At 34.8% G+C, this 25,243-nt stretch overlaps 1 protein-coding gene across 7 annotated transcripts in view; it reads left to right on the top strand.

The window, feature by feature from the left end:
• Positions 1-25,243, top strand: part of Agtpbp1 (ATP/GTP binding carboxypeptidase 1) — a 207,684-nt gene that overhangs the window by 165,168 nt on the left and 17,273 nt on the right. For 5 of the 7 annotated variants that reach the window (XM_076846133.1, XM_076846132.1, XM_076846131.1 and 2 more), the window contains one exon: positions 16,886-20,356. The exons of the other annotated variants lie outside the window; for them this stretch is intronic. In XM_076846133.1, coding sequence (XP_076702248.1) covers positions 16,886-17,063 — 178 coding nt within the window. In that variant the 3' untranslated portion in view covers positions 17,064-20,356. Of the gene's footprint in view, positions 1-16,885; positions 20,357-25,243 lie in introns of those variants that run through there. 7 annotated transcript variants of the gene reach the window in all.

The following is a 25,243-nucleotide window of genomic DNA, read 5'->3' as shown; positions in this document are numbered from 1 at the left end:
TTTTAGTCAATTTCCATGTACTACAGTTAAAGTAAGGAGGAGGAAGGAGGGAAGTTCTGGTTATGGACAGAAGATAAAACTAGCCAGCTTCAGAAAGTCAGATGGGATCATTGATGTATACCTATTACTTATTAAATCTGCTTCCCCCATCCACATATAGGCTGGTAAAGCTTTTTCTGTTTTAGTTACTGCCATTTATGATTTTATCCCATTTCATAATAATTGATTATTTATTTCACTATCCTTTTTGTTGCTTCTTGGAAACCTTTCAGAAATAATTAAAATTTTTTTCATTGTTTATGTTACTGGTAAATGTGGGTAGGAAATTTTATATACTTCTCTTTTTCTCATTGTTTTTCTCTGCATTGATGATAGCTAATAACAATTATCTTGGAAATAAAAGCCATAGCAAATATAACATAGGTCACTTATATTTATTTGTTGAAAGGGTAGTAGAAAAGGGGGTGGGATATTATCATAAACTTCCTGTGGCACATTTCTTCTCCATCTTATTCTTTGCTTTTTATCTTTCACTTATCTCCTGATCCCTCTTGCTCTTCATAGGTAATATTCATTTCTGTGACTTCAAATTTTGTTTGTATATTCACAACTCCCAGAACCTCTGGAAAGCAGAAGTTCTAGGACTGCGTATCCAGCTTTCAACTTGATTATGTACCTCTAGGCATGAAATAAACTTGTTTAAAACTCAACTTGTGATTTCTTCTCCCCTACTTCAGCTCAAACAAGTACATTTATCCTTAGCTGCCTCTTTCCATCCAGTTGCTCAAGTCATATTTTTGGCATAATCCCCCTACGAATTTACTTTTAATTCAATCCATCCATCATCCAAAACTTTCTGACTGCTCTTCCAAAATATTTCTCAAGCCTTTTTATTTTCTCCACCATCTCTATTGTGACACTAGTTGAAGGAACAATCTTTTTCTAGGACTTCTTCAACAACCTCCTGATTAATCTTGTTCCCTGTACTATTTGCATCCCTCAGCTTCTGTGTGTGTGGTCATCATTCTCTTGCTTAGAAACCTTCAGTTGTGTTTCAGCTGCTATTGGAGTCTCTGAGATCCAGCATTCCTCCTCTCTTTTAAGCTTGTCCTATTTTCATTGTGTTTTTACAATTATAATTGTACTGTCTGTTTTCTAATCTTTGGAATCATGCTTTTGAACTTTTAAACTATGGTAAAGGATCAATTTTTATTTCCAGTTTGTTCTTGATTGATACTTGAATTAAAATGGAAAAATGAAGTACTAAAAAAATGGAAAGAGGACCCTGAAGAATACAAATATATGTTCTAATTTCTCATTATGATATTTGCCAGACATATAATTCATACATCAAATTGTTATAAAGGTTTCTTTTTTTTTTTTAAAGACAGAGTGAGAGGGAGGGAGAGAGAGAATTTCAATATTTTTTATTCTTTAGTTTTCGGCGGACACAACATCTTTGTTTGTATGTGGTGCTGAGGATCGAACCCGGGCCACACGCATTCCAGGCGAGCGCGCTACCGCTTAAGCCACATCCTCAGCCCCTGTTATAAAGATTTCTGAATGCTTCATTTTGATTTTTGTATTTGGTTCACCATAGACTAGTGACAAAGACCACACCTCAAGAACTATTGTTCTATATGTTAATCTCTTTGTTATCCCAGGGCTTTTGCCTTTGCTCTTTCTTCTATCAAAATGTCCATGCCTCCTCGTCTTTTAAGACTTAATCCTTATCCTCAGTGCTGTTGAATTTAGTGTGCTGTATTTAGGAGTGTATTTATTTTTTGTAATTGTAGATGGACAACATGACTTTATTTTATTTATTTTTTGTATGCGGTGCTAAGGATCCAACCCAGTGCCTCACACATGCCAGGCAAGTGCTCTGCTGCTGAGCCCTAACCCCAGCACCAGGAGTGGATTTACTTTTAATATATCTTCCTCGACACTAAGATTGCACTTTTAATTTTAGACACTTCAATTCTGAAAAATTCTCAGCAACTTTCTCTTTGAAATTTTCTTCTTTACCTTTTATTCTGTTCTTCAGAATCCCAGAGTGAGTTTCTCAGTCTGTCCTCCACATATCTCCTAAGTAATTTTTCCTATTCCCTGTCTCAGCTGCAATTTAGGTGTATTGTAGTCTTTAGTAGCATTTTATAATTCACTCTTCAGTTGTTTCTAGACTAGTCATGGGAGAGTTTTACTTTAATGACTCCATATTTCACATCTAATTGACTCTTTTGTTTCTGTATCTTTTTATTTCACAATTTCTTGTTTATTTTTATAACTGTTATTCTTTCCTTCTTTGAAGATCCTAATCACATTCAAAGTTGTTTAGATTGTGCTATTTATTTGTCTTGTGTTGGTAAGTTCATCCACTGTTTCCCATGAGCCTTGTAGTTTGCTAGCTCATTTTGAATGATTATTCCCTTCCTGGTCTTGTGTAATCTCTTTGCTTATCCTCTTAATGGTTTTGTGATTAATTCTTCCTGGTCATTGCTGGACTCTAGTCTAAGCCTGTCTTACCCAGTCCCCCCCGCCCCTGCCCTGATATATAAGAATTTAATCACCAAGTTTTGTTTACAGGTTTTAATTTTATCAGTGTTTTCAATTTATGCCAAATTATATACCATTTTTCATTTCTAATAATAAATAGTTGAATTTTCCTTTTTATCAAACATGAAATTTCTCTCTTCATATATAAATTTTTTATTTTTATTTTATTTCTTTTTTAGTTTTTGGCGGACATGGCATCTTTGTTTTTTTTTTTTTTTTTTTTTGTATGTGGTGCTGAGGATTGAACCCCAGGCCGCACGCATGCCAGGCGAGTGCACTACCGCTTGAGCCACATCCCCAGCCTCTCAAACATGAAATTTCTTATTAGAACATTATAGTTCTACATAGTAGTTGAGTTCAGCTCGACAAAATCATACGTGCATGGAATTCAATTTTACTTAAAGTTCTTGCCTTTTCCTTTTCCTCATTTCTATCCCAATTCTCCTTCTTCTGCTCTACTGATTTTCCTTTCATCTGTTTATTTTTTATTGGTTCTTTCTATTTATACATAAAGGTGAAATTCCCTAAGGTACATTTATATATGCATATAGCATGATTTTTAAAAATTAATTCTGCATTCCTCCCCCTTCCCATCTCTCCTCTCTCCCTCTCATTCTCCTTCTACTCTACTGAATAAGGGCCTGAAAACATATACTTTTCTATACCAACTTTGAAGAGAAGTTTTTCACCTGGCTACCACCTATTTAGCCTCAGGGACCACATGTATATGCTTCAGCCCTGTGAAATATGCCAGTCATGGTGCCTAAAACCAGTCTCATATTGAGTTGAATACTGATAGATAGCTATATAAAATTTAAAAATTCAATTGGATTAAATTTCTGGAGGTTTGTAGGAAGGTGGTGTTGTCTTACTGCCTCATGTACCAGTATAAGGAGGTTAGATTTTAATCCCTTAGACCAATTGGTAGTTTTGAAACCACTGTCAAATATACTAAGCAATGGTTTTAACCTGGAAATAGCGTATGAATTTAATTGAAGCTGGGAAGGCAAAAACAATAAAACTCTCAAGGAAGCTGTTTGTAATCATTTATGTTTGAGAGAAGGATGAGAGTTCTACTGGGTAATATTGGAAATGTCTTATGACTGAATTTAGAATCAGAAGCAGGTGAAGCCACATTCCCCAGTGTAAGTCCATCAGATAAATCATAGTAAGGTGGCTTCTCTGTCCTTTGCTCTTTATTGTCTTCTTCTGGATCCCTTCTTTATCATTGTTGATTATCTGTTTCCTGGTATTAATGTGAAACTGAGGTATCAATTTTTTAAAGTTAATTTGACCCTTCTATAATCTTTCTTTTCCTTTTTTTAGAAAAAATATTGGTGCATTATAATCATACATCATTATGCCATATTTGAACATGCACACAACATAATTTGATCAGTTTCAATCACCAGTACTTTCCTTTTCCCTTCCTTCCTCCCTCCCCTGATCTACTTGCTCTTCTCTAGTGCTGTCTCTTCTATTATTATTATTAGTAGTAGTAGTAGTAGTATTAGATTGTAATTATATATTAAAGCAGGATTCATTGTGGTGTATTCATACATGGATGTAGCATACTTTAGTAGATTTCATTCCCCAGTACTTTACTTACCTATTCCCTCCCCACTACCCTCCATCTCCATCCCTGCCTCTACTCTATTGGTATCTCTTCTATTTTTGTGAGATCTCCCATTTTATTCCCTGCCCCCAGCTTCTGCATATGAGAAAGCTTTTTTACTATTTCAAGCTAATCTTCCTCTGCCAGAATTGTGCTGTTTTAAAAATATAATACTTTGAGCATTTAAATTTTACAGGTATATTTTATGCAGTCTCACCACACATTTACTCCATCCCTCTCTCTTTTATTACTATTTTTTGGTTTTACCTGGGGTCATAGTTTTCCTTCTCAAGGAACACCAAGTTATCAACTTCATTTTTGAGGGACAGTTTTGCTGGTAGAGAATCTAGATGACATTTACTGTTTAAGCACATTGAGACTATCATTCTGTTTACGTCTATCTTCCACCATTGAACTGTCAAGTTAGCCATGTGTGGTTGTGGCTGTTACTAAGGTTCTAGGCCTCTGCCTGATTCTAAGGGCCCCAACAGACTAGATTCAGCCACCCATCACTTGGAGAACCCAATCAGAGAGAGAGGGTGATGTGAAGAAAGGAAGGAATTTATTATTAAGCCAGGCCACACTGGAGTGAAACATGAGGACTAGCATCCTAAATTCTGTCTTGGGGTACTGACAAGAGGTCCAGGATCATATAGGGAAGAATTAGGGCAGGTTGCAAGAGATATGTGTAAGAGGTCTTGTTCAAACTGTGGTCCAGTTGATCATTATCTCATGACTGATTCTCTGAGATTCTGCTGATGCTGATGAATATTTTGGAGGGGTCATTATTTTTTATTTTAGTGGGCATATTATAATTATACATAATAGGATTCATTATGCCATATTTTTTACATGCACATGGCATAATATGATCAATCTCATGACTTAGTACCACCCCTTTTCCTCCCCTCTGCTCTCCTCTCATCCCCTTGCCCTATTACTCTACTGGTCTCCCTTCTATTGTTATTTTTGTATTTGAGTTAGTCTATTATATACAAGAATGGGATCCATTGTGGACATATATGGAGATAGCACAATCTGGTAGTTGTCATTCCTCAATGCTTCCCCGTGCCCTCCCCTCCTCCCTTTCTTCCTCTTGATCCCTTTCTTCTATTCTGTTGATCTCCCTTCTGTTTTCCTGAGATCCCTTTTTTATCCCCCCCCCCCTTTTTTTCTTTTCCTAGTTTCCACATGAGAGAATATTTCCTTTTCTTTCTGAGTCTGGCTTATTTCATTACTTGAGGGAGAAATCAGTTCCTGTTATGAAATGATTGCTCCCTCTTAGGGAGCAGTTTGGGTTCCCCTCATGGGGTATAAACATGCATGTTCTTCTGTTCCTGGAATGTGGAATAAACTGGGAAGGACTCAGAACAAGTCAGAGGAACAAAAACGGAGTTAGGACAATGGCTGGGTCCTCCTTTCATGGCCCCTTTTGATCTGTATTTTAAAGACTAAGTTACTTTTATGAATCTCTCTTGGTGTTCAGTAATTAGGATTTGAAAATAGATATGATTTTATTTTTATTTTGCTTGGGGTTCACAAGGTTTTTTAAATTTGTGGCTTCATGTCTTCTATCAGTTTTGGGAAATTCATCCTTTCTTCAAACATTTTTCTGTCCCATCTCTCTCTTTTTCTGGGACTCCATTTACATTTAAGTTAGTCCTCTTCACTATATTCCCTGTGTCTATTCTTTAATGAATATATTGTTATTCATTTGTCTCTCTGTGCTTCCTTATGGATATTTTTTCTAATCCAGTTTACCCATTTTTTCTTTTTTTTTGTTTTAATTAGTTACACATGACAGTACAATGACCTTGACATATCATACATTTGAATTCAGATGGGATATAATATCTCATTTTTCTGAGTATACAGGTTGCAGAATCACATTGGTCATGCATTCACATATATATACACAGTAATGGGAGGGGGGGAAGGGGTTGGGGAGATAGGAAGGATAGTAGAATGAAACAGACATTATTATTACCCATTCTTTCTTTAGCTGGGTTCTAGCACATGTTAAATTCTATTTCTCTCCCTTTCTCCCTTTCTTGTGTGCTGGTCCTGGAGCATGCTAAGCATAATATACTTGGCATTAGTTATACTTTTTGTTAATTCTTTTTTAAAAATATAATTTGATGTATTTGTTAAAGTTAGAAAATATTTCTAATAAGTTATGTGAAATTACTATGGATTTGTGGACCAGTTGTCATCATAATATTCCTTGGATAAAAGCTCTTGTCCTGTCTGCAAGCATTATAAGAGAGATTGAGTAGAAATTATTGGTTAAAATAAGTATAAGTACACTAATTACAATATACCATTAACACTAGAATGAAGTACTAACCCCTGTTATAGATACTTTCTTTATGTGAAGCTGGTGTTTGTTTATTTATGTACAGGAACTGTTTCTTCTGAGAAAATTAAGTTAGTATAGATTACTTATGCCCAGATGTAAACAGCAATGTCTAATACTTAGCTATGTAATAAAGTTTACTGGTATTATTGTACCTTATTTTTAATGTAGTTTACCACTGAAACAAATCTTAAAAAGAAAGATCCTCCTTTTCAGTGACTGTGGTATGCATTCATGAGTTGAGTTTGCATTCCTGAGAGTTCATTATTGCTAATACTTAGAAATATTTTCTAGGCAAATAAATTATGCCATGTAATTGAAAACCATATCACCACTGCTGATTTGCTAGAAATCAGTTATATTGCTTATAACTAAAAGTGAACCATTTATGTTTGTACTAAGTAGATGAAATGGTGTTGTATTCACAAGTACAGAGAAGATTAAAATCATCCAGGGAAGTAAGTTTGGGACTGATATAACCCTTGGGGATCCCAGATCAGATTTTATTATAGTAAATACTTGAGGCCTATCATAAGAGAAGTAAATGTTTTTTTATAATTGAGATACACATAAATATTAAGTTAGATTCCTAGTCTCTAAGACTTAGCTATGTAGGTAATTTGATCATCATATACATTTACAATACATTACACATACTTGTGTTATATTACAGTACATTACAGATACTTATATTACAGTGCATTACAGATACTTGTGTTATATATTCCGTATCCTCTTGGAAGAATGAAGTTAGTTCTCTCAAATTTAAGTGTCTATTTAAAACTTAAGAATATGGTGCATTAGAATTAGGAAGCATACACATTCCGTAAATGTGTTCATATTTGAAAGGAATGCATAATCTTATTGCTGATTGTAGCAGTTCATGTATTTCAGATAATCCAGTTTGTTATCTGTTGTTCAGATTTTGCATATCATTGTTGATTTTTTTTTTTTTTTTGGTCTACTTGTTTTGCCAAGTAATTAGAGAAGTGTTTTCAGTTTTCTCCTATGAGCTTAGATGTATCTACTTTTCCTTTTAGTTCTATTGAATTTTGCCATTTATTTTGGCATCATTATATGGTAGTCACACAGAACTTTTGAATTGTTATGCGACTCTTGTGGACTGATTCCTTTATCATTATGAAATGTCTCTTCCTTTGGTTGTTTGCTTTTTGTACTACTTTCTTACATATTAGCATAGCTACCCTACTTTTCTGGTTAGTATTTGCATGATTAGTCTTTTTCCATTCTTATTGTCTCAACTTTCCTGTGTCCCTATATTTAAGATGTGAATCATGTTTGCAGCATCTAATTATGTGGTTTGTAATCCAGTCTATCCTCATAGTCTTATAAGTGGCATATTTACTCCATTTTCATTTAATGTATTACTGATACAATTGAGTTTGTAACTTTATTTTCTTTCTGTTGTTCTCATCTGTTTTTTTTCCTTCTTGTTCTCATTGAGGTTAATTAAGTATTTTTTTATTATTCTAGTTTTGTCTTTCTATAAACTTGTTCTGTTTTCTTTTACTATTTCTCTATTGGTACCCTAGAGATTACAATACGGATTTTTGCTTTATTAAAATATAAACTAAATTGCTACTTTTGCATCTTCACAGACAATCCTAGGACTTGAAAATAAATTAATTCTACTTACCTTCCCACCTTTTATAGCTATTGTTGTGTATTTTACTTGAACAACATACATTTTAAATTTCATTACATTTATTTTTGGCAGTCACCCTTCATATATGATTTATTTCCCCACTGATCTTCATTCCTGCCTCTATTTTTGTGTTTCAGTTTATGATGGATAATCTTTCTTCCATCAAAACTTTCTGATTTCTCTTTTTGTGTATGTCTGCTAGCAACGAATTATTTCAGTTCTTATTTATTTGGAAATCTTATTTCAGTTTCACTTCTAAAAACGGTCTCCAATATAGGATTCTAGTTTGGTTCTCCTTCTTCTCCTTGTTCTTCTTCCTTTTGCTCCTTTTCTTCCTTTTCCTCTTCATCTTTCTTTCCCTCTCTCCCTTCCTCTACCCACCCGTGCCATCTTACTGCATTTTATTTCTTACTTCATTGAAAATAATGTTTTTTCTTTGGATCTGTTTGGATTTTCTTGTCTCTGGTTTTTAGCATTTTTTCTACTAAAGCTGAGAGTTTCTTTTCTTTGTATTTTCCAACTTGGGACTTTTAGTTCCTCTTAAACCTATAGCTTGTGTGTTTCTTTGTTTTTGGAGAATCTCCAGCCATTTGCTTTCTAAATGTCATGTCTTCCACATTCTTTCGCCTTTGCATGTTTAGTTTATGTAGATATGTAACTTAAATTTCTGATACTTTTTGCTTTCTTTGGTTTGGTGTGAAGTTTTCTACTCACCAATTGCTTTGCTTCACTAGTTCTCTTTTCATTTCTGTTTAAAGTCTTAGACTTAATTAGAGTTCTTTTCAGTTACACATTTTCCAGTTCTAAGCTTTTCAGGTAATTTCCATTTATCTATCTATCTATCTATTTATTTATTTATTTTGGTACCAGGTATTGAACCCAAGGGAGCTTTACCCCTGAACTACATCCCCAGTCATTTTTATTTTATTTTATTTTATTTTTTATTTCAAGATAGAATCTCACTAAGTTTCCGGGTATCTTAGTAAGTTGCTGAGGCTGGCTTCAAACTTACCATCCTCCTGCCTCAGCCTCCTAGGTTGTTGATATTATAGGTGTTCACCACTGGGCCTGGCTCAGGTGATTCTTTTTTTGAATAGAAAGTAGAAGGTAAAATTCTTTTTCTCTTTATTTATTTTCTTGGATGTACTAATCAATTATTTTAGAGTTTATATCTGATAACTTCTATACTGGATCACCTGTGGGTCAGTTTCTGTTGGATTTTTCTCCTGATTCTGTTTCTTAATTTGTCAGGTAATATTTGCTCAAATGTTAAGTGTTTAGTATAAAATTTCACAGAGGCTTTTAGGAATCTTCCTTTAGGGAGAATCTGTTCTATTCTCTGATAGGTGTTAGATTAGGGCTGTTCACCCCAATCTGGTGAGCCACTGACCTGCCTTGAGGTTAGGTTGCAAAATGTATGAAACTTAGTTAACCCTTGGTTCACTTCTCCTGGCTTCCTAGGTCACAGCCTTCCCGAGGTCCCAGTTGAAAGCCAAGGACTCCCCCTCTTCTCAGCACCACAAGACTGCCAAAATATTTCTGTGGCTTGTTTTTGTTTTATTAGTTTTGCTCTTTTCTGCTTTTTTGCTGCTTTTTAGCCTCTTGCACTGTGTAGTTTTAAGATTTTGTCAAATGCCTCTGGTGAAAACTGTTGAGTGTTGGGGTCACATCTCTGCACTTCCCTTCTTTCAGGAAACTTGGCAACTCTGAACTGCAATTTTTGCCTGCAATCCTTTGAACTTGATGAAAGCTCTGATGACTTCTCTGCCTCTAGCAGCTGCCCTTGCTTGGCCTTGGTTTCCACAAGACTTTGCCCCATGCACCTTTTCTTTTTGCTGACTTTGCTTTGTATCCTTTTACTGTAATGTTATAAGTGTGAATGTATTGTATGCTAAGGCTCCCCAGCCAATCATTAAACCTGGGGTGGTCTCAGGACTCCTGATAAACATATGCATTCTGAATATCTGTTAAGGTTGATTATCTCAGACCTTCTAGTGTTCTACAGAGAATGATCAAAGACTGATGGTATTATGATCCTTTTGTATATGCGACTGAGAGATGAACTTCCCAAAGTCATCTATATAGTAATTCCTGACAGAATAAGGAATTGGACCCAGCTCTAACTCTAAAATTCTCCTGTTCTTTCATTATATTTTACATCCTCCAAGTGAATAATCAAAACTACCATAATGTATAGGTTAGTTTTTGAAACTCTGGTACATTATTGTGTCATTTAACTGTTTAACTATTATGTGTAAGGAATGTTTTTAGATGCATAGCGAAAGTAAGTTGTAGTTTAGTGACTTAATTACTGTTTCCTAGATACAGCTTAGTTACTTTTTTTTCAAACAAAAATAGCAATAAGCAAGTTTCTTTCCTTTTTTTCTATATATTCTTTTGTTAGATACTCTATACACTAGCTCTGTGTGTGTATGTATGTATGCTATACCCACTTAAGACTGACAGAAATTATTAAATTTAGTATCTATGAATATTTTGTTTACCCTGTGATAATAGTTTTGTTTACCTTGTGATATTTAGGTGATGCTGTATCTCTCATAAGATAGGCTTCAAATTATATACATAATATATCCTGTAGCATTTGTGCAAATAGAAAGATTTTCTTATACTATTGATCTGACTTTTCAACACAAGAAAGCCAGACACAACAGTTTGCAAATTGCTGATATATTAGGCAATAGAATATTTTTCTTTTTGGGCGTTGGTTTCAGAAATTCTACCCCATGATATCTTTATTGTATTTTATTAAAACACATACGTTACTCTCAAAGTCATATTAAAATTGAAAGATTAAAGGAGAATTATGAATTTAAAAGGTAGAAATAGTATTTCTAGTTCTGATAGCTTGGGTGAGACCATTTTCTGGGCTTTTTAGGAATTAAGAAAGGCTGATTTACTTTTTCTTTAGCAAGGTAGATTTTCTTACTATCAGCATTTTATACTTATACAGTTTAATGGTTTGTAAATACTTTCACATTTTTTTACCTTTCTTTTTGTGTGGTGCCTAGTAGTTTAACACAAGCCAGACAACTTTCTGAATCTGCACAAAACAGATTCAGATTCTCCTTGGAAATCAGTTGTAATTATAACTCTTTTTGCATGACAATGACACTTATCTAAGGTAGAGAATTTCAATGCATTCATCCTGTGTGAAGGCTAGTTGGGTGAAAGTTTGGATATATTTCTTGAAATAGCATGTGTGATTTGTTTTTGAAGTCAAATTTTAGCTTACTGTCTTTTAGAATGAAATGCTTCTTACAGAATTGTTTTTGGCTTTGTCACCTTTACCATAAGAATTAAAATCCAAAATAGAAGGATGTTAGAACAAATGATGGAAGGCAGCTGAAGCAAAGCAGTGCAAAAGAGTGAACTTATGTGAAGAAAATGAGGACCACAAGGAAGTAGTGGCGGAAAAAGGAAAAGTTGGAATTATTTATGAAAAAATGAAATGCTATGATTGGTCTTGTGATTTAAATTTTTTTTCACTAAAATAAAATTAGAGGGATTGGGTGATATAAAAAATGATGATCTTGTCAACTTCATTGCTTTCCATAAAGAGCTCAGCAAAGATTCTTTGAGGTGTCTGAAAGCTGAAGGGAGGTACTACTCAGGTAAATCACAGTTCCCAACCTTAGTATTAAGAACATAGACATACAAGTGGGTGGTTTCAACCATATGCCATAAGTGGTCAGATGGAAGTTTTTGTAGGATACAAAGAAATATAGAGGAAATGGCACTAATCCCAGGATGGAGCATTAAGGAACAACATCAGAGGATAAGGCTAAACCATGTTTTAAAATGAGTGGATATGAGGAGGTAACTGGGAAGTACAGCCTATTTGGAGGAAACAGCGTCATCAAAGGCATTAATATAAAGTGTAGGGCAAGGAGTGCCCAGACTGAGTAGCTGATTTCCTTATGGAGAATTTTGGTTTGTATGAGTTGGGGAATAGCTCAGTGGGGAGAACCATGAATGTTTAACATACTGCATTTGCATTACATGTGTGAGGTAGCCAGGTATATATATTTAGCAAGTCCATACATGTACAGGAGAAGTTCAGTGGTAAAGTCCAGGTTAGAAATTTGGATTTGAAAATGATCAAAGTAAAAATTAAAAATGAATGAGCTCAACTCATAGATGACATGCACATAGGAAGAGCCATTAACCAAAAGCATTGCTATAAATACCTATTTTTGAGGAATGCATAGATGATGAGGAGCATATGTTCACCACTGAGAAGCATCAGAGAGGAATGAAGCAAGCCAAATAGAAGGGTGTCAGAATTGTCACTACAGTAAAGTATTGTGGAGAGAGCTAATAAAAATGGGCTAGAAAATGGCAATTGGAATAGCATTATGAAGACTGCTTCCTGTGAAGTGCTGGGAATTGTAGTCTTCTGCCTTTCCCTTTCCCCTGTTTCAGTGTTTTCTAGTTCCATATACCTGACTTTACTGATATCTTCCTCTTTGTCGTCTGTCCCTGGCCCCTCCACCTCTCTCAGCATCTTACTGATGTTGCTGAGGCCCCACTGGTGGCCCCATAACAGTTGCTGGAGGGACTCAGTGTACTTCAGCTGTGGTATAGACCTTCATGAAGCTGAGGCTATGGGCATGATTTTGTTAGGACATGAAAAGACAGGAGTCAGTGTGGATTGCAGGAATGGAACAAGAGCAGTGGATTGGTTTTATACACTTATAAGCAGGGGTGATGCCATGGATGGAGTTCATGTCAAAGGAGACAAGGAAGTTTGTACTAGAGAGTATTTATATTACTTCTTTTGATTTTCCAGTACCTTGCCTTCCAGGTTGTGCTTCTTTGTCTTAAAAGTATGTATCAGCATCTGAAATCAACATTGCTTCAGGTTTCCTTTCTTTTTAGGAACTTATTTGACTCAAACATGGGCATTGCTGTTTCTCCTAAATCATGCCTTTCTCATTATTTTCTCATTAACTTACAGTTTAGAAAAGAGTAAGCTTTTTCTTTAAATACTTTCTTTAGTTCATATTGGTTAACTTCCTGGTACTCAGCTTCCCATATGGAACTAGATCCTTGCTCTGACCCCAGTGCAATGTCTGAGCTCCCCGAACTAACCTGTTTTCCAGTGGGAGGCAAATAGAGCTGGCATTCTGCTGTCCATAGATGTCTTGAATAACCCTTGCCTACCCTCCCTGCCACCCATTGTGGATTTTTGTCTTCCTATCTGTTGGGAGATGCTGGTCTTTGTGCCTCATCTCTCTGGAGCCAGCCTCTATAGTTCTGGTTGCTTTTCCCCAGTCCCTGTACCAATGCATGTCTTTTAGGAACTCTTTCTCTTCCTTGAATTTTCATCATCATTTTTTTCTTGCTAGGACAGCCTCCAGCAAGAAGATAAGTAAATATATGGCAAGAGAAGATACAATTATCTTTTTCCTTCTCCTTTTCTTCAGCTTTTCCATCTGTTCTTAGACTCATCTGGGACCACTGTGAGACTGTAAATCACCAAGGTCAAGGAGTAGGAATGAATTTTTGTATATTAAAGAAAGATGAAAACAGTTCTTTTAAAAGGCAAATAATCTTGTAATTTTCATAGTTCCCTAACTAAAAACTGAAATTGTTCATGTGTTAGGTATGTTATGAAGTCTTACCCAATCTTCCAAGTCAGTCAGCTTCATTCATCAGAATTTCTCTCACACATAAAAGCTCTGAACTTTTAAGAGGAAGTTTGCTATATATTAGATCAAGGTGGTTTTGTAATTCATTTTCTTCCTTTAAAAAAATTGTGGCATATATACACAATGGAATATTACTCAGCAATAATAGAGAATAAAATTATGGCATTTGCAGATAAGTGGATAGAGTTAGAGAAGATAATGCTAAGTGAAGTTATCTAATCCCCCCCCCAAAGAAACAAATGCCTAATGTTTTCTCTGATATAAGGAGGCTGATTCATAGTGGGGTAGGGAGGGGGGAGCATGGGAGGAATAGGCGAACTCTAGAGAGGGCAGAGGGGTGGGATGGGAAGGGAGAAGGGGGTATGGGGTTAGAAATGATGGTGGATTGTGATGGGCATTATTATACAAAGTACACATATAAAGACATTTATTGGTGTGAATATACTTTGTATACAACCAGAGATATGAAAAATTGTACTCTATATGTGTAATAAGAATTGTAATGTATTCCGTTGTCATATAAATAAAAAAATTAATAAAAAAATAAAATAAAGCAACATAAAGTCTTAAAAATATTTTTTAGTTGTAGTTGGACACAACATTTTCATTTGATTTATTTTTAATGTGGTGCTGAGGCTTGAACCCAGAACCCCACATGTGTTGGGAGAGCACCATACTGCTGAGTCACAACTGCAACCCTCCTTTTTAGTTTTTTAACTAGCAAGATTAAAGCTCATTAAAAGGAAAAGGTATTCTTGCCAGATGCATTTTGCTTTCTTCTTTCAGTAAATTAGAACCATTTAATCAATTAGCATTCACTTCTCACCTTAACTTCCAGACACCCAAACTGAATTTAATACTCAGTTGTAGGAATTCTCTAATTTTAGGTGTCTAATGACATCTGCTTCTCTGTTCATTTGAACAGATTATTTTCCTTTTCATTGTCTGATTTCATGGTTTTTAATTCAGCAATCAGAAATACTTTTTGGAAGTATGTAAACAAACGCATCTTCATGAAATTTAGGTAGCTTTGGTCACTACCTAATGGGCTTTGACCTGTTTCTATCATGTTTTCTCTGGTGTGTGTGTGTGTGTGTGTGTGTGTGTGTGTGTGTGTATAAAATCTCACAAATGGGAAGAAATTTGAATAATGTGATTTTTTTTTTTCAGAAGTAAAGAGTTTGTTACAGAACCCTTGGAAAGGTTGTCTTAATCCCAAACAACCTACCTAATGAAATATTTAAAGGCACTTAGTGCTTGCAAGCAAATTCTTATTCTGTATCCCTAGAGAAAGTAATTAATCTGGGTATAGTGTCCCCCTTCCACTCCCCTCCATCCCCTTTCTTTCTGATTCATGGGATTCTTCTTTTAAATTATTACATTATAATTATTGTTATATTGTGTGCATGTACAAATATGTAACAACAAATCCCATCATTATCTAAAAGTGTAATGTACCAGTAAAAAAGTGGGGCTGGGCATGGTGGTGTACCTGTGATTCCAGTGACTGGGGAGGCTAAGGCAGGAAGATTACAAGTTCAAGACCAGCCTCAGCAACTTAGTGAGGGTCTAAGCAACTTAGTGAGACCCTATCTCAAGATAAAAAATAAAAAGGGCTGAGGATGTGATTCAGTGGTAAAGCACCCTAGGTTTAATCTCTACTACCCCCTTTTTAAAAAGTGGGAAAAAAAGATAAATAAATTATAAACAACAACAACAAAAAAAAACTGGGGATGTAGCTCAGTTGGTAAAGTGCTTGCTTTGCATCCACAAGGTCTTAGGTTCAATCCCCACCACCACCAAAAAAATGTGTGTGTGTGTGTTTGTGTGTGTGTGTGTGTACACATAGTGGTGAGATTCACCGTTACATGTTCATGCATGCACATAATTTAACAATGTAATTTGTTCTCACTAGTTTTTCACTTTTATTCTCAGTCTGAAAATTGCGGGGATGGGTATATGGGCCAGTTTATGGCAGTTATCACTTTGTAGACTTAAATATTTTAGTGCATTATTCACAGAACCAATTAGATAACCATAGTTTCTTATAAGGCTGATTGAAATTATTTATTGCCTGATTTACAGTGATTAAAATAGAACTTTAAAAATGAATCTTAATAGCCTGCAAATCAATGAAATCTTTCAAGGAAGTGACCTAATGAGAGTCCACTATTTTTTTTGTAGCTATCTAATGGTAAAATGTATATTAACACTATTGTAATATCATTAAAAGTTAGCATTTCACCCCTTATTTTCTTTTTCTTTTTTTTTTAAATTAGAGCTTTATAGTTATACATAATACTTGGGATCATCCCAACAAACCATACACGTATGGAAATCAACTTCAGTTCGTGATACCCACCGTTTCCCACTCTTTCCTCTCCCATTCTCCTTCCTCTATACTCCTTGACTTCCTTTTCCTTGTCTATTAATTTGTATTTGATTGGTTCTTTATATTATCCTATTCTCCCTTCCCCCTTTCCTTTATTTTACTGTAGCTTCTGCAAATAAGAGAAAACATTCAACCTTTGAGTTTCTGAGTTTGGCTTATTTCACTTAGCATGTTATTCTCCATTTCCTTCTATTTACCAGCAAATGCCATAATTTCATTCCTTTTTTATGGCTGAATAGGACTACACACACACACATACACACATACACACACTGGTATATATATATTGTGATATATATACCCCATAGTTTATTAATCCATTATTGACAAGCTTTGGATTGATTCCATAATTTAGTTCTTGTGAATTGTGCTGCTGTAAACTATATCACTGTATTATGCCAGTTTTTGATCTTTTGGAAAAATACCAAGGAGTGTCACCCCTAATTTTCAATATAAGCTTTCAACTATTACAAATCACTCAACTTATTCATTTAGATAAAAGTTTTTTAAAGTTAATGCAAACTGTTTGTATCATATTGGAATCAAAGTTAATGCAGTATGGTAAAATAACCCTTTATTAGAATCTTAAAATCTCAAGAAGTCTTACATGTTCCGTATGTTTTGGCTACAGCCCTACCACTTATGTTTTGGATGAAGATGAACCTCGATTCCTTGAAGAAGTTGATTACAGTGCAGAAAGTAATGATGAGTTAGATATTGAATTGGCTGAAAATGCAGGAGATTATGAACCTTCTGCTCAAGAAGAAGTTCTTTCTGACTCTGAATTATCAAGAACATATCTACCTTGAACCCTTTGCCATATCTTGTTAACTGCAAAGAAGAAATGAAATATCTTGGTTTTTATTACACAGGAAATTTGAGGGAAATGAGTTTATAGAGAGCTGACTCAAAAAGAAAACCAAAAAAACAAGAAGTAACTTGGGCCTGTTTGGTTTCAAGACAATAAATATGTTATTAATTCATGATAAAATTGGCACTTTGTTTTATTTTAGATATCAATGCACTTTATACAGCATTGAATTATCAAATAATGGATTTACTTTAAAAAAAACCCTGAGTATCATTGCATGAATTTTTATCTCCTTATGGTTATAGCCTGCATCAAAATGGATAATTTTGAAGTGTTTCAGAATTTAAAATCTGAATTCTAGAGTTGTTGAAAACCCTGAGTTGTTGAAAACTAATATATATGTACTTGGATTTCCATGCGTGTGTTTGTGTAGAGATGGGTAGATATTGAAGATAAAACTGTTCTTCAGAATCATGCTGTTGGATTGTGACTGAAATAATCCAGAATTTGCCTTGAAACCGTTACATTCTACATTTACTAAATTAAACAAATAAAAATTATATTAAATGTTGCATTTATTTCGTCATCCTTTTTAACCAGCTTAGATTATTTGATGTGTAGAACTTTGTGAGAGTATTATAAAAATCCAGTACCTGAACACAGTGATAAAAAGTTTTTTTTTAAGCCGATTTTGGTATTATGGATATACCTGTACCTATCCTAAAAGATATATTTAAACAACTCTTTTCTCTAAAATTGTGTATCATGGATGCACTTAAAATTTTTCACTGCAGTCAATTAAGAAGAGTAAAACCAGTTTGGATACAATCTGATGTTAAATGTACATTGTTTATTTAGCATCTTGTGAGCTGTGCTATGTTATTAGATTTATTGATGTGAATTTATTTAGGGCATGCTGCTCTAACATCAGAGTCCAAGATGACTGCAGTGAATCTTGTAGTGATGTTTTCCTGAGTTTTAGCCCTCCTGCTGCAGGAATGACTTGTCTTCAAATAAAATAAAATGAACCCAGTGATTTTTGAATAAGTGCTTTAAGAACTAAGTTTCTGTTGTAACAGTACAAATCCTCCAAAATAACTATATCAATAAATTCTTGCCAGGATTCAGGTCTTAGTTTTAGTACATATGTTTCTTGCTTAATCTTAGATTAGAATGTTTTTAACATTAAAATGGAAAAGAAATTATAAAAGTGTATTTCAAATTTATGCATTTTCCAAATCAATTGTTTTTCTTTGTACTGTTTAGGATATTTTATCCACAGTGCAGATTCTCTTTGATGTCTTGGGAGCCATGTTTAAAAACATAGTGTGAGGCAATTGAAAAGAGATTTTTTTTTTCCTCTAAATAGTGTACTTCTTATTAATCTCAGAAAATGAAGATTAAATAGACTGTGAAGTTGAACTAATCCTATTAGTGTGGTAGTCTAATTTAGGAAAGATCAGGATAATTTAGCAAGGTAAAGCATTATTTATTTATCACTTATTTATAATTATAAATATTTTATCTTTATATATAAAAAATTACATATTTTATTATAATTATACTGTTACCAGAGAATAGATTATGCAACCATCATATCCATGTATGAATTTTTCTTGGCAAAAGTTTTACAGAATTAGGAATTTAAAAAAACAAGATAGTCAAAGCAACCCTAGTTATCATAATGTGTAGAATGACTCAAATTTTCAATTTATTATTTTAGCATTGTAAAAACCCCTTATGTGTACAGTTAGTAATTTTATATTGACAAAGTACATCTTTTATTATAGTTACAAACCTGAACATTTTATTACATATTCACAAGGTTGAAGAGAAAGTCTTTATAGTTAGGAAATGTTTTATTCATAACCATAAGAAAGTAAAAAATAATATAAAATTGTAACTTTCCTAATTAGAAGTATAATTAAGTTTCATTGGCTATTACTAGTTAAAATTGCCCTAATTTTTATCTTTGAGACTCCTTTATTTATTTGTTTGTTTATTTTTAAGAATTTCCAAAGAAGTTTGAGATGCTTTCACTACTGCAGTCCTGAAAAATCAGTCCCATGCAGCAATGATGAGGTCTAATAAAATGAACCTATTTTTTATTTTATTTATTTTTGGTACTGGGGATTGAACTCAGGGATCACTGAGCCACATTCCCAATTCTGTTTTGTATTTTATTTAGAGACGGGGTCTCACCGAGTTGCTTAGTGCCTCACTTTTGCTGAGACTGGCTTTCAACTTGTCATCTTCTTGTCTCAGCCTCCTGAGCCGCTGGGATTACAGGCAGGTGTGTGTCACTGCCCCCGCCAGAAATTGAACCTTTTGAAGAGAGTTTAGATGTATTTAATTTACCTTGCATTTGGGGCTTTGAATTTCTTTCTTTCTTTCTTTTCTTTCTTTTTTTGCTACTGGGGATTGAATCCAGGGGCACTTTACCACTTTACCTCTGAGCTACATCCTCAGCCCTTTTTTCCATTTTGAGACAGGGTCTTGCTAAGTTGCTGAGGCTGGCCTCAAACTTGACGATTCTCCTGCCTCAGCCTCCAAAGTCACTGGGATTACGGGCAAGCACTGCACTCCACTGAATTTTTTAAATGTAGTTTATATCTAATCCAGTGGTTCTCAAGCTGTGGTGTTCATCAGAAGAGGACTTCTCAAAACACAGATTGCTGATGGTATAGATCTGGAATAGGGCCCAAGAGTTCTGCATTCCTTATAAATTGCCAGGTGGCAATGCTGCAGGACCACATTTTGAAAATCACTAGCATACTCTGATGCACTCTTTTAGCATCATCATTTCCTAAGCATCATAGGCCCTGATCTTTACTTCACAGAAGTGTAATTAGGTTACAGGGTCACTCAGACAGAACCAGATGTGAGCCCAGCTCTCTGATAGCTTGGCCCCATGTTCTTTCCACAAAAGGAGATACTATTCTGTGCCTTTCCCCAGGGAGTGAGGACTGTTAAAAGTTTAAGGATCTTTCCTGAATTTGTGAAATGTGTTTAGGCAAGGGAGAGGGCAAAATGCTATGGCTCACCTTGGCTTTTTATTATGGTCACAGTCTTGTTTGAATACAGGAAGTATAATTAGTCTCTGCTACTTTTGCTAGTTTTTGTGTGATATTTGGAAACATTGGTCTGAATCTTATTACAATTGGGTGGAATGCTAACAGCAATGATTATGATATTCATCAATTTCACATATCCAAATTAATATAATGGTATAGACACTGAAATGGATAATACAATAAATGTACTAATGGAATTGTTTTTGTGCATGAACCAGAAATAAATGACAGTAATGAAAAAATAAATGTATCCTTATAAATTTTATTGCTTTCCTATGCATGGTTTAATTGTTACAAAATATTAATTGAAAATGAGTGAGTTTTTTTTTTCCTATTTTGGAAGGTTTCATAACATATGTAAACTGTAGTTCTTTCCATTAGGAAAACCTGTTTTAATTAGGACACTATTCTACTTTATACAATAGAATGTTACTATTAACATAAATAGTTCTCTTATTATATTCAAATTCCTGCAACATAGAAGAAAATCTAGAAGAAAGTTTTATTTTCTTTATGCAAATGAAGTTTTGTCCTTAAAATGTTCCTTGCCAGTTGTTTTCCTTTAGTAATGGCAGTTAGCACTTTTACTTACCTGTACTTGTGGAAGGTGACCATTAGTAGTGCCTTATGATCCTTCCTTCCTCCTACTCCATTGCAGATCCTTTCTGATTTCCAGGATTCCTCTAGCAAATCTTACCATTTTCCCTGAATCTGACTGGTTATTAGAGGCGTTTGAGTAAAAAAAAAAAAAATTCAATTGAGGCTGCTAACAATGTAGTGCTAAGTTGCTGAGGCTGGCAACTTATGTATATGTATTTTATAATAGAGAGGAGTATCCAGTGTATGCCTACCTTTGCCAGTCTTTATTTCTCCCTCATAAAGAACTATGCAAAGCAAAGCAAAAGTGCCTACGTTCAAGTGAATGACCCTCTTCTGTGGTATTTCCGGCTAGTCAGAGGTATTCTGCAGCCTAGGATGTGGGCACCATTTCTTGAGTACTATAGTGATCCTTGTAGATATTCATTTGTATTTGTATATGTACATATTCACACACTCCAATGAAGTGGCAATGGCTTTGTGGTACCTTTCTATTTGTAAACCCAGCTAAGTTTGAAGGAAAGAAGAAATTTAGCTTCAAATGTTCAGAAAGTTTTACCTGTATAATAACAAATGTAGGACATTCCTTTCAAAGCTATCATTGGTAGAGTGGCAAGGGATTATGAGGTGAGCAATGGCAAAAATCTAGTCGGGATAATTATGACACGTGATCTTCCAAATTTTGGTGGTGTACTTTGAAACAACATAAAAATATTTTTGACAAATGGTAAATACGAAGAAATTATAAAATGCAAAGGTGCTTATTATTGAAAATTAAAATAGGCTGGAAGTTTTATACCTTAGAAAATAGATTGAATTCTCTATGGCTTTTTCTCTGGCTGAGGGGATAAAGTAGGAAATTTTAGACTGTTTAATGCTAAATATTTACTAAAGTCAAATTATATATTCTATTTATAGGATCATGACTTTTTACTTTTATACTTTCCCATTGATACTTCATATCATCTGTATGATTTCTTTTTTCCTCTGTTTTCCTTACATTTATTCTTAGAAATGTTTGACATTCATGTTTTTTCTTTCTTTCAGAATATAGGGCAATTGAAATAGTGATTGAATTGTACAATTTCATATAAAAAGATAAATTTTAAAATCTGAAAATATCCGTTTGTTACCATTTAAGATAAATATAGATACTTAAAACATAGATACCATTTATGATAAGTATATGTATTTATAATAGAGAGGAGTATCCAGTTTATGCCTACCTTTGCCAGTCTTTATTTCTTCTCTCATAAAGAACTATTCAAAGCAAAGCAAAACAAAACAAAACTAAACCATTGTCACTCTCACATAAAATCCAAACCTCTTACAGTATGGATTAGCTGCCTAGGTGGTTTCCTCCCGAACACCCAAACTTCTCTTTGCTTAACCAGTGTTCCAGATCAGTGCGTTCTTGCCCTTTACCTTTGGGATAATGCACACAACCTGAATGGTACCATCTGGCACATTCCATCTGCTGACCACAGAGATTGGGTTGGGGTAGGTAAGTTGGCTAAGCCAATCCAAGCAGAATTAACGTCAGGACTTTGAATGGCAATGCTAACAGGACCCTTTCTTGTAATTAAGGTTAAAGTTGCAGGCAGCCACAGGGCATCCAGGAGATAAGATGCCTGAGATGAACCAATATTGAAGGAACAGAGCTAAGACATTGAAAAAAACTGGATCCTTTTATCATTTCAGCCCCACATCAAGCTGTACATGAAACTTCAGGTTGTGTCAGTTTTGTGAACTTGTTTACTCACCTTCATTGTTGAAGCTCTCTGAAAAGAATTTTCTGTTACTGTGGTATGAAGTACATAGATGTCTGAAACCTATCTGAAAAGCCAGCAACTTGGGTCCATTCTAGAAGCAATGACTCACCCAAAGCACATGTCCTCAGAGAAGTTAAAAGGAAGGGTTGAGTTCTTTTACCCAAAATAACACTTGAGCAGGCACAATAGATTTTTTCCTCAAACACATCAGACAAACTCAATTTTCTTTTTTGTCTGCCAGAAAAAAAATTATCTGGGCCTGAAAAGAGCCACACTATTGTCCATGATACTCTGAACTTGGGGACTATTTCCTCCAGTGATGATATTTATCATTAGTAAAGAGATAATGTCCCAAGAACAAACTTTTTAGCATCTTGAAATTTCTCTCTAGTAGTTATGAAGGGTATAAATGTGAGTATTAATATTGAAGTTGAGCTCCTCTTTAATGGTACATCATGGTAAGATGGACTGGGGAAGAAGCTGAGAAGAATCAGATCCCTTTGCTGAGTGGTACATAATTGGACAAACTTACGCAAAGATAGAAGTTGGATATCTCTAGCCTCAGCATGGGTAATAGAGTGAAACTTAGCATTATTCATTTACCATTTCAAAGCTATTTCCATCCAACTTTGGAACTGCAAATTCATGCCTTTGTCACCCATATATAGATATAGGATTCATAGATAATTATCATTTGAATGGCCCTTTAAGGAGTTTAAGGGTAACATTTTTTCCCTAAAACGTACCTTAGTTTAGCATCATACAAACACTATTAGCAGATATGATTAGGCTTTCCACTTTGTACATGAGGAAACTGAGGTTCAGAGAGGCCAGGTGACTACCTGGACTTGCTAATATAAAGTGGGGTGGGCTTTGTCCATTGGGGATAACCATGAACTACTTCTCACATTCTGGTAGCCAATGGCCTGTGTTTTCTCTTTGCAAGGGAATCAGGCCTGTCAGCCTTGTGTCAGTAGTTTAACCATATTGGAAAACCATGTCACTGTTTATCACCACATGCCATAGGGGTCCTTAGAAAAGTGGGAAGAACTAACACTGACAAAATATCTGGCATGGGGTAAGCACTCTCCTGGTGCTTTGTGAGCATATCTCAAAGGAAACAATTTTATTTTTTAGCCCATGAAATGATTCTCATATTTTCCAAATCACTCTTTTATGGATGGTTGTGATGAAGGCAGTACATCCAATTTTTGTTTCAAACCAATTTTTTTTTAAAGTAATGAGGCCTTTGAGTCTTTTATTTTGTTTAACAAAATAGGTAATGTTTTAGTTACAAGCTTTTTCCATCTATCTTTTCTGATTTCTCCTAAGTCTTGGAAAAGCTGCCTTTATTTCTGATGGTGAGGGGAAAGAATTTTGCCCAATGTATTTAAAGTACATTTTGTCTGGAAGACTTGTCTAAAGTTTTGCTTCATTTTCTTTAAAAGATTTATGTTTTTACTGAAAAGATAGTTTATTTTGTAGATTCATTACCACTGTAAGTGGGAGGGCCAAGATATAAGTTTTAGAAATAAGTCCACAATATTCTATTTTTCCATATGCAATCTTAGTTAGAGGGTAAATCACCTTTTTGCAAAAGCACAAAAAAAGAATATGATCAAAACACTCCAACTTTCTGTTAGAGTTACTGGCAAAACTTATATGGAGAAATTTTTATTTATTGGTGGATTAGGCTCAGCTTGTATCACCTTCAATTTTCATAATTCTCTCAGTCTAAGCACAGTAGCAAGTACTACTCCCTTTCTAAAGAGAGTAATTGCCAATCCAACCATCTTACTGGGTACTGGTCATGCCTGCCTTGTGGAAGATATCTGTTGTGAGCATTCTTAGAATGTGTGTGCCAAATGCACATGAACAGGCATCCTAAACAGTACCAAAAGGTCAGAGACTACCTGCCTTTACTTCTAGTGAATTTTTTTTAATATTTATTTTTTAGTTTTAGGTGGACACAACATCTTTATTTTATATTTATGTGGTGCTGAGGATCAAACCCAGTGCCTCATGCATGCTAGGTGAGCACTCTACCACTGAGCCACAACCCCAGCCTACTTTTAATGAATTTTATAGGGGAAGTTTCACTGTCTCTTTACAGATAAGTCCATCATAATTACAAAACCTTTTAGTAAGGCCACTGCAAAGCATGCCAATATGTCCAGTACTTGGAGTAAATAAAAGAATGATTTTTTCTCCCTTTGATGATGATAAAGGGTAGCATTTTCAGAGTGTCTAGTCTTATTTGTACTTATATATGTACTGCATCTATATATGCCTACTAATCCTCACAGTAATCCTATGATAGTTATTATTACCCCCAATTTGCAAATGCAAAATTTAGCTAATGTCATACAGCTAGTAAATGATGTCAAAATCAGTTGGTTGTAGAAAGCAGCTACTAAAAACTACCATTGGGGTTTTTTACAAAGATTCTACAGGATGTGACCAGGGAGAAGATTTCATATCCAGTACGTTTCAAGGATGGGCTTACAGACATGGGAACACCATTTTGCCAGCCACCAAGGAACAGGTGTTATGAAACAATAGAATGTATACTTTTAAGTCCAACCCTGAAGACAGGAAATTATCAGGATGGTCTCTGTTCCATCATATTTATCTTATCAGGGGTAGCTCATCATATGCCTCCTTGTGGGTAAGAATGATGTTCAACCATTATGTGATCTATTTCCCTAGTCATACCCACCATAAACTCTTGTTGT

The sequence above is a fragment of the Callospermophilus lateralis genome, chromosome 2 (genome assembly GCF_048772815.1).
Source record: "Callospermophilus lateralis isolate mCalLat2 chromosome 2, mCalLat2.hap1, whole genome shotgun sequence".
In the NCBI taxonomy this organism is placed as follows: Eukaryota; Metazoa; Chordata; class Mammalia; order Rodentia; family Sciuridae; genus Callospermophilus; species Callospermophilus lateralis.
The sequence above is the reverse complement of the archived record's forward strand: the minus strand, read 5'-3'. Positions and strand labels throughout refer to the sequence as shown.